General features: G+C 55.2%; 1 protein-coding gene across 3 annotated transcripts in view; it reads right to left on the bottom strand.

Annotated features, from left to right (window-relative positions):
* LIMK1 (LIM domain kinase 1) overlaps positions 1–9,841 on the bottom strand; it is a 31,819-nt gene extending 21,978 nt beyond the window's left edge. The window contains exons 1-4 of one of the 3 annotated variants that reach the window (XM_003794200.2): positions 9,783–9,841; positions 7,975–8,071; positions 995–1,133; positions 564–673 (exon numbers count right to left, since the gene is read on the bottom strand). In XM_003794200.2, the coding sequence (XP_003794248.1) occupies positions 564–673; positions 995–1,133; positions 7,975–8,071; positions 9,783–9,837 (401 nt within the window). In that variant the 5' untranslated portion in view covers positions 9,838–9,841. Of the gene's footprint in view, positions 1–563; positions 674–994; positions 1,134–1,393; positions 1,417–3,970; positions 4,109–7,974; positions 8,072–9,782 lie in introns of those variants that run through there. The other 2 variants (XM_012807853.2, XM_023515742.1) reach the window with 2 other exon arrangements.

Below are 9,841 nucleotides of genomic sequence, written 5' to 3'. Positions count from 1 at the left end.
TTTTTTTTTTTTGAGACAACGTCTTATTTTGTCGCTCTTGGTAGAGTGCTATGGCATCACAGCTTACAGCAACCCCTTGGGCTTAAGGGATTCTCTTGTTTCAGCCTCCCAAGTAGCTGGGACTTACAAGCACCTGCCACAATGCACATTGCCCGGCTATTTTTTTGTTGTAGTTGTCATTGTTGTTTAGTAGCCCCAGGCTAGGTTTGAACCCGACCCGGTGTATGTGGCTGGTGCCCTAACCACTGAGTTAGGGCGCTGAGCCAGGACAGTCTTGATAGGGAAAATGTCCTCGGTCTGTGTGGTCTGGTCTGCACTAGCTGTGGTGGTTAGTGTCAGAACTGCACTGCAGCCAGATATCATCAAGAAAGCTGACATTTGAGGCTGTCTCAGTCTAACTCTGTGTCTTCTTTCTCAATCATTTCCACACCACTGAGGGGCAGAGAGCTGTGAACATTTGTCACCTCAAACCTTACAACGTGGAAAGTGCAAGGAACACAGTGCCCTTGCACACCTGTGATACAGATAGACCCCTAGGCTTGGAGAGAGGCCAAGGCACTCACCAGTACAGCTTGGAGTGCTCCACCAGCGTGTAGGTGTCCCCGTCACCGATGAAGGTCCCGCATGTCAGGCAGATGAAGCACTCAGGGTGGTACTTCAGCTCCCCAGCCACCTGGGTAGGCCGAGGAAATGGGGACAACCCAGCTCGACAGCCACTTCAGACCCTACAGCTCCCCAACCCCCACCCTCCATCCAGGATGGTAGCCCTGAACAAACTTTGGGGACCTGGCTGGCTAGCTGCTGAGCTCCTAGATAGAGTTGGTTCCACAGATAGGGAGCTGAGGGGTTAGTACAGACAATCCAGTACAAACAGTATGAAAGAATAACAAGATCAGCAAAAATGTGACCACCAGAGATGATAGGACAGAGACCTGGAGTATGATGCCGATGAGGATACACACATACACCCACCCCAGTGGGAAGGGGTGCTTACCATGACCAGCCCCTTGGTGATGTGCTCCGAGCACCCATGGCAGGACTCGCCATAGCGGGCCCAGTAGTCTTTCTTACAGAAGAGCTGCCCATCTTTCTCATAGTACTGGTGCGAGAGAGAGGCGCTGCATTCACAACACCTGGTGGAGAGGAGTAGGGGCTTAAGCCTGCCCACCTCACCCTCTCCCACACCTAGGCCCTGTCCTAGTCTATAGGTGCCTTCCTAAGAACTAGAAAAAGGTGTGCTCCCTGGGCAGAAACAACCTGTGCTGGGGTACTGGGATAGCAGGTAGAGCGAGGGATGGATTCAGACCCCGTGGCCAATCAGCCAGTGTCTCTGGCATAGTGTACAGCCTTCAAAACCACCCACAGTGGCCTACACCCAGAGCACCTGGCCCACCTTTTAGCCTATGGGTGAGGGCTACTTCTCATCTGAGATTCTTTCACTTGTCATGCATGGATGATGGTTGAGAGGGAGCAGGCAACTTGCTCTTGGACATCAGCCACATGGAGGGAGGACGAGAAGCTGGGAGCCCAGGGTTCTGGTGGTGAGACGGACTCTTCTGAGTCTTATCATCTCCCCCCGCACTCCTTCCCTAGCAGTGAGAGGCAGCTCAGGTCTGGAGGCACTGTGGACCACTGGGCGCGAACACCTTCATGTTTTCTTTGTTGAACCTACCTAAACCTAACAGGCCACCAAGAGGTAGGCATAGCTGTCCTCATGTTAGAGATGAGCCTCAGAGAGTCTATATTGCCCAAGGTCCCACAGATGGGAGCTAGGCCCTGTTCCTAGATATGATGTTCAGCTCGGTACTGACCAGTCAGGATGGCAGTCAGGACAAAAGATCTTCTGGTGTCCTAGGTTCCAGCAGCCTGACAGGTACTACCAGTGACAAAGAGGTTCAGGGAACAGCTCAGCATACTTCCCTATCACCAGAGCATTAGAACCCACCTTCCCTCAGAAAAGCAGGATGGAACGGAATGGCCAGGTATGCAAGTTCTCCTGGCCAAGGTCCTCTGCCCCACTACTAGAGGCTACCAGGGAGGCCTGGCTGTTGGGGCCTCTGAAGGACAGATGGGAAGAAATGATATATGGGCCTCTAAGTGCCACACCACACATGCTTGGTTGGCTTCTTCCCACTCAAGCATCCTAGTGTAATGGAGACCAGCAGGCCAATCCAGCCAGGAAGAACAAAGGCAAAAATGTGGGCCCCCAGTGATCCTGTAGGACATCAGCTCCACTGGGTCTGGAGCCCTTAACCAGGGTCCTATGCATGGGAATGGCATGTCTGGCCACAGTATAGATCTATGAAGATAGGCTAGGGGGTCTGCCCAGCTCTGCTGCTGTTAGGGTGCTCTGGGTCATAGGTGTAGGAGGGCCCAGGCTCCATAGGGCCACCTATAGGGCCATAATCCATAAGAGGTGTGGACTGGAGAGCCTGGGACCTGGGCGAGATAGCTCTTTCCCCGGGCTGCCAGAGAACCCTCTACCACACTGGGGCCTGCACAGAGCAATAATCATGGACCACTTGCCAATCTACTGGAACAAGGGACTGGGGGTAAGGGTAGGGGAGGGCAGCAGAGCTGGAGGGACACTGTCCCTTTAAGATGATCCAGTCAGTTCCCCTTTGTCTGGGGGCTTTGGGGGAGGGGCTGGGAATGGGAGAAGTACTAAATGCCAGGTTCAGAAGCACAGGGGTGAGAGTTTATCCAGGAAGTGGGGGCCTTGGTTCCCCTGTAGTGGGGGGTGTGCAGGCTTTGCTGGTGGATGACGACATGGCCATGGACAGGGGGTGGGGAGATCCCCTGCAGGCTGGGAGGATGGGCTATGCCTCCTGGAGGGCTCTAACCTAACAAGACAGTGGACCAGGGACACGGTGTCCTGCCCTCCCACCAATCACACATAGGAGTGTCCCCCTTAGTCCTGGCTACCATACCACGCTGTAGGAATCAGGGTTCTTCCTGCCCTTCTGGTGAGGGGCTGAGGGCTTGGGAGCAGCAGCCGTCCCCTCCTGTAGAGGGAATGCTCTTCTGCTGCCTGGAAACTCCCACTCCTCCGTCTTTACTCCCCCACTCACTTACACTCATCGCTCACTTACAAACACTCATCACTGCTGTGACCCAGTGATGACTCACCCAAGGACTCTCCTCTCGTCACCACTTCCTTGAAGCCTTTACCACCCTCCTTTGTCTGTCCACCAGTCTCTGCCAGTAGCCTGCCAGCTCTCTGAGGTCTCAGGTGGGGTCTCCACACTGCCTATCCCAGAAGATAACACAGCAGTCCCTGTAGGACAGGCCTGCACTGTGTACTCAACATCCTCAGCTGCTCCAGGTTCACACAGTGGCTCTGTGGCTGGCACTCAAGGCCACACTGGGCCTTTGCTGACTGAAGGCATTGACCCTTTCCAGCCCCTCCCCCTGCACATCCCTCCAGGAGCTGGAGGTGGCAGGTGGAGTGGGACAGGCCTGGCTCTCTGGGGTGCCTGACACAGACCACCTGTCCCATGAAGGATGCCACAAGACACATACCAGCTACAGTGGTTGTGTGGAACTGCCCCAGGGCCAGCCAGAGAGGAACCCCAAGGGAGAGAGCTGTTCCCTGGCCCCACTATAGGATAACCCTCCTTGAGAGAGGGGAAGACAAAGCCAGGAGAAAAGAGGGGGAAGGCTCCCAGGAGGGCACAAAGGGGCATGTGGTACAGAAGGCTGACTGGGCTGGGATTCAGTGTGCCCCCTGCCCAGGGCCACATCCTTAAACATCAGGGTAAAGAGAGAGCAGCTGGAGGACCAGACTCATGAGAGAATCTACCAGAAGGGCTAGAAGCTTCAGCAGAGGCCCACTTACCCGACCGCCACCAACAGTGACTGAGTTTCAGTTCTGCCCCACAGTGAAGGCCCATGTAGGTCCGGCCCCAGGCCTCACACCAGGGGCCCTGCCTGAGGACTGAAACTGGTGGGGAGGAGACTTTCCACTTACTTAGCCCCTCTGAGGAAGCGCCTTCTTTTCAGGGCTGAGGACAGCAGCATCCTTCGCAGCTATGTCAGGGGGCTCTGGAGGCCTACAGGAGTGCAGGGGTAGCTGGGCCAGCCGCTTCCCCATCCTACTCCAGGGTCTCAGGATTGGAGGCTGCAGAGGGTGGGGCCAGTGTGGCCACACCGCAGGGGAGGAGGATGCAGCCATGTGGGGGCGACAGGACTTGGTCTGAGACTGCAACAGGAAGCAGCTGAAGCACCTTCTGCTTGGGCTTTGGTGCAGATGGGGATCTAGAATCTGACCCTAGGCAGGGAGGCTGTGGCTGGCCTTCGGTGCTTGCACACACAGCCCTCGGCCCTGCACACCCAGAGAAAGGTATGCTGCTTGCACCTCTGCCTCTTCCTTGACAAAGGCAAAAGGCACTGAGTGCTGGGCCCCTCTGGAGATAGGGACAAATTCAAAAGTAGCTGCCTCTGCCAGTGCTGCCTCCAAAGGGACAGAGGTTGACTTCCTATGGACAGTTTGTTGTCCTTGCCTACAAGGTCCCCTGAAAAAAGGAAGGCTGCATTCTGGCCCAGGCTTGGACCTGACCAGCTACACACTCAGCCCTCCTCACCCAGGGCCAGCCCATCCAACCTCTGGGGAGATGCTACTGCAGTTATAGAGGCCTCTGAGGGGGGATCTTGCAAAGGCAACAGATGAGTGGAAGGTAAGCCACACTCTGGGGCTGGCCATCATTTTCCAGGAGGTGGGGCCCACAGGATGGGATGCTGGAACAGAGAAGGAGGTGTGCTTTGAGGTGACAAGCCCCCAGCGCTAATGCCAGGGGCATCCATGGCCTGCAGTGAGCATCCCACTCTACACAGAGGGGGGTGATATTCTTCTCCAGGCAGCACCTGCTCCTGGCTTAGTGCTCCTCACTATCTGTATCTGTAACCTTTCCTGTCCCACCAGCCTGGCACATCCTCAAGGGCAGGGGCTTTGGGACAGGTACAGTGCTAGGTACTCAGATTATGAGATGCAAAGCATAGCTATAGGCACCTTCCACAGGGGCCACAAGGCTCCTGGCCTGGCTGACTGTATTCCGCACACTGGCCCCCTCACTGTTCCAGGTGTAGCACATGCCCACCCCAGGGACCTTGCAGGTACTCCTCCTAGATCCTCTAAAGTTCACTCCCTTTGATTCTCCACTCAAACATCACTTCCTCAGAGTGCTATCTCCCCAGCCCTGCCATTGCATTTGTTCACTGGCTATCTTGACCACTAGAAGACAGGGACCCTGTTGGTCTGGGGGTCGGGGGGCAAGACCAAGCCGTGACTATACTACAGGCTCTGAAGCTAGGCTGCCTGGGTTCCAGTCCTAACATTACTACCACTTGCAGTGAAACTCTTGGCACCTCAGTTACCTCACCTGTAAAATCGCTTTAATAAACAGCACCCCCACTTCATGGGTTGTTGTGCGGAGTAGGTGCTCTATAATTATTTGTAAGTGACTGATTCAGGGACCCTAGGAGATGCAAGTGGGAAGGGCAGACATAGGTGCCAATCACTGGGCCCCCCTCCCCTTACCTGGGGGCACAGGAACCAGCTGGAGGCTGCAGGCTCCTTGTAGCCTTGTCACATCCCCCTGCCTGAGCACCTTCAGAGGGGTTGGGGCCTTAGAACTAGGGTCTCTGTACCATCAAGTGAGGTCTGAGCTGGGCCCAAGGCCTTGGAGCCCAGGGGCTAGTGTGGCCCCACCTCATGGTACTGAGGCTCCTGGAAGGAAACTGAGCAGAATCTAGTGCCCTGGGCATCCCATCAAGAGGCAGCCTGGCTGTTGGTCAGCCATGTGCCCAGGCAATCTGTGAGCCCTGAGCTGCTTTTCCAACTGCCAAGCAGTGAGAATACAGCCTCATCCGCCTTGAGGGTTGCTGATAGAACTGCACACCATGGGTCCAAGAATACTTGTGGAAGCTGTGGCTTTGTGGGATATTTCCTTGTGTCCCCCTACATCAGGGACAACCCAAACATACCTTCTCCTTCCTGCTCCTACTTGGGGCCTCAAGTGATGCAGGGCAGGCCATTCCACAGCTAGGTACACACATCCTTCCTCACTTTTCCTCCTGTGGCTTCTGTGGCTACACTCCTGGTCCCTCACCCATCTTACAAGACTTCATTTCCCTCCCTACCCCAAGCACAGGGGCCTACAAAGTTCGTTCCTTGATTCTTTTAGGCCCTTGTTACATATCCCTTCTACTGCCTTAGCACCAGCTCTGAGGGGGCCATTCTCTCTGGCCTTCCTACCTCCAACTGGAGTCAGACTCTGTTGGCCAGCTCAGAGCATCACAATCTGGATAGCCCACAGCACCTCTGACTCAACAAGGGTGAGCATATCTTTTTTCCTGCCTGGCTCGACTCCACCAGTCAATGCCCTTCGCAGTGCCCAGGTTAGAGAACCAGTCTGGGGGTGCACCCCGCCATCTGCCAGCTCCCACCCTGTTCTCCAAAGCTCCTCACCTCTTCCACTTTGTAGTGATCTGGAGGGAGAAGGCCAGTCTGAGTCTCAGCTCTAACCACTGCAATCTTCAGGAAGGCAAGGCACCTGACTTCTCTGCATTTAGGTATGGTGAAGGCTCAATGAACTGACATTAATAGCGATTGATAAATGGTGCCAGTGTGGCTAAAACTTGCCCAAAACTGTCCCTTCTGCATCTGAAATTCATTCTCAGTCACTGTCCCAGGTCAGACTTTATAGGCTCGGATTCCTGAGCTATTACGATAGCCCTTTCCCCGCTAGGTTTCCACCATCCACTCTCTGGGATGGCATTCTTCAGCACATTTGCTCCAGTCCCACCCTGCTTCCTGCTGGCTCCCTACCATCTTCAGAAGGTCTTTATGTTGGCACAGGCCCCTTTGCAAATCAAGCTCCACATCAGCTCATTGCATTCCTTGACTCACACTGTTCCCACCTAATGAGCTATTCCTGCTCCCTCAAGAGTCTGCACTATCTTCCCTCTCTATGCAGTGGTTTTCTCTGCCTGTCAAAAGCTCTCTTCTCTCCAAAGGCCTCCTTCTGAGCACCTGATATGGAACCCCAAGGTGTGTTGGCCTGCGTCTCTTCTGGCCTCACCAGCTAGTATGGGCACTGTGCATTCATTTCACTCAATGGCTATATGCTTTTGTCAAGAATATTAACCTCTCTGTGCCCTAATTTCTTGGTAGAGACAACATGATTATCTAACTATGCCAAGTGCTCAGAACAGTGGTTATCCTTTACTAAATGTTAGAAAATGTTAGACATTATTCCTCAAAAAGAAAAAAAAAGCCAAACCCTGTTAGAAGCCTAAAATAACCCCCCACCATGCCAAAGCACTTCACCTTCCCTCCCTGATGGTGCTTTCCTCCCCCAGCATTGCTGGTAGCCGACTGTGCCTATAATGCCTTTCTACCACACTTCTCTACTCAGGAAATCTCACACCCTTTGAGATCCCTGCTGTGGTCCTATAGCCAACTCCAAGGCTATCCTCTGCACCTGGCTTCTCAGGATGGTTCTATTGGGTGACTGGGCCACCTTTGGGTTCCATGAGCTCTTCATCCTTGGCCACAGCCCTGACCCCATGTTCCTCCCACATGTGAGTGGATGTGTGTGTCTGGAGGCTGGGCTAGTCCTACTGGACTGTATCTTCATAATCAGCCCGAGGGGCAATGAAGGTGGCTCAGTTTCCTTAAGGCCTGTTCTGTCCCTCTCCTCCAGCAGGGAACACTTCCCCTGCCTAGGTACACTACAGCAGGTCTTGGAAATACTGGACGAAATGTAGGGGCCTCCCATTTTTTCCTTAGAGGTCTAAAATAACAAAACAAGGGAAGCTGTTAGAAACTCCTTATTTTACAGATGGGGATAGTGAGGTAGGGACTCACTGGAAATCGCAACCAGGGACAGCAGCAGGAGGGTTATCCAGATCTCCCAGATTCTTTGCCCAGTCTGTCCTCTCTGGCAAGCCGTGGTACCCCACAATCCGACCTACCTGAAACAGTCCGCGTGCCAGTCAGCACTCAGGGCCTGGAGGTACTGGCCATCATAGATCCTCTGGCCACAGCGTGCACACACAGGCAACTCACTTCCTGCAGGGTGGAAAGGAAGCCGGGACCCATCCTTAGGATCTGCAGTATGTGCAGGCCCTGCTGACCCACATGCACCTGTATAAATCCTTGTGTGTGCACACATGCAGCACCCACTGAGGAGTCACTGTGCCAAAGCAGGAGAAAGGATGTTGGCCCGAGTCTTGTAGAGATACTTCCTAAGTTACCAACCCTCTCTGGGCCTTGGTTTCCCTTTCTGTAAACCGAGAAGGGGGATCAGATGACCACCCTCCAGTAATAGCATTCTTTACCTCGGGGTCTGGCAAGGTCAATGGGGAGAAAACAAAACAGTGGATTTAGAAACAAGGCAGTGAGTTACTCTCTTGTCATAATCCCCTTTCCTTCTCTTTCTGCCCAGGAAGAAGTACTAAGAGGGCCCTTCAAAAGGCAGGGACTGGACAGGGCTGGGATGATACATACTAGGTTGAAGTCCCCTGGGAGGGTAAGGGCAGGAAGCCCAGAGGAGCTGGTTCTTACTGACCCTTGGCTGTGCCCTGGCTTGATGAGGGCAGGGGCTGCGGAAACAGGCACTCCCAGACACCTGCCCTAGTGAGGCCTGGCACCTCCTCAAACTGGCCACTAGGCATGCTTAGTCATCCCTGGGGCCTAGCACCCTTGGAGGGGTGGGTCCTGTAAGATGCCCTAGGCCTGGCCCTCCACACTGTACAGATGGAGAGACTGAGCTTCAGAGAGGGCAAGACTTGCCTGGTCACACAGCTAGGTTCCAAGGTCATGATGGCCTGCCCCTCTGTGAACCCAGGGACCTAAGGCAGGGATCCAGGCCCTTGCCCCCTGCAGGTTTTCATGGGCCTGGGGAGGGCCGGTGGTAGTGGGGGGCAGGCAGGGCTAGCAAAGTAAGGACCTGTGTTGGGACCAGCTGGGCCTATGTGATGGATCTGCAAAGGAAACCCAAGGAAGGAGAAGGGTCTTGGAGAAGTCTTGGAGTCTTGAAGGCTAACTACTGTGCAGCCCTAAGCCTTAGTGACAGTGAGGGGGGAAGGGGCTAAGAATGGCAGTCATCCTCCCAGTCAGGACTGCACCAGGTTCAGTGCAGGCAGAAGGGGAGGAGAGAGGGTCCCACAGTATACTGTCTCCGGTTCCCTGGACGCATATTTTATTTGGCCTGTCTGGTCCCCAATCACCAGTACTGGGGGCCAATTACCAGGTTCCCAACTGTACAGACAGGGAAACTGAGGGTTAGTGCCTGGCTCAAGGTCAAGAACAGGGCAGGTGCGGGGCGGTGACTCAGATCCAGGGCTTCAGCTTCCCCAGTCACTCTTTCTTCTCAGGCGTGTTAGAGACTGGATAAAGGGTGGCCCCAGGGCGAGGCCCGGGTGGACAGAACACGCGGATGGAGACCGGAGCTGGACAGGCAGTGCCTGGAATCCCTCCAGGTGGCCGGCAGTCAGGACTTGGGGGTAGCAGGGGATGAAAAGGGCGAGGGGCCCTCAGCCGGCAGGAGGGCAGCGAGCAGCTCACCCAGGGCTGAGGGGGAAACGGGGTGGGAGGATGTCAGGGAGGGGCCTGTGGGCTTCATTAGGACTAGCTCATCCCCGAGGCGGCAGGGGCGCGGCCTCGCGGCAGACCCGGCCTCCGCGGCGGCCCGGCCCCCTCCCGTGCCCTTAGCTCCCCCTGCCGCGGTGCCCTAGCCCGCCCGACCGCCCGCTGTCGCGCCAGCCCGCGCCCCGCGCACCTTCCTCTCCCATACGTTCTTCCCTCCAGGTGCAACAAAGTAGCGTCAACCTCATGCAC

This window comes from Otolemur garnettii, unplaced genomic scaffold (assembly GCF_000181295.1).
Source record: "Otolemur garnettii isolate 467f Iridium unplaced genomic scaffold, OtoGar3 scaffold00077, whole genome shotgun sequence".
Taxonomy (NCBI): Eukaryota; Metazoa; Chordata; class Mammalia; order Primates; family Galagidae; genus Otolemur; species Otolemur garnettii.
This window is presented reverse-complemented; position numbering and strand designations above follow the sequence as displayed.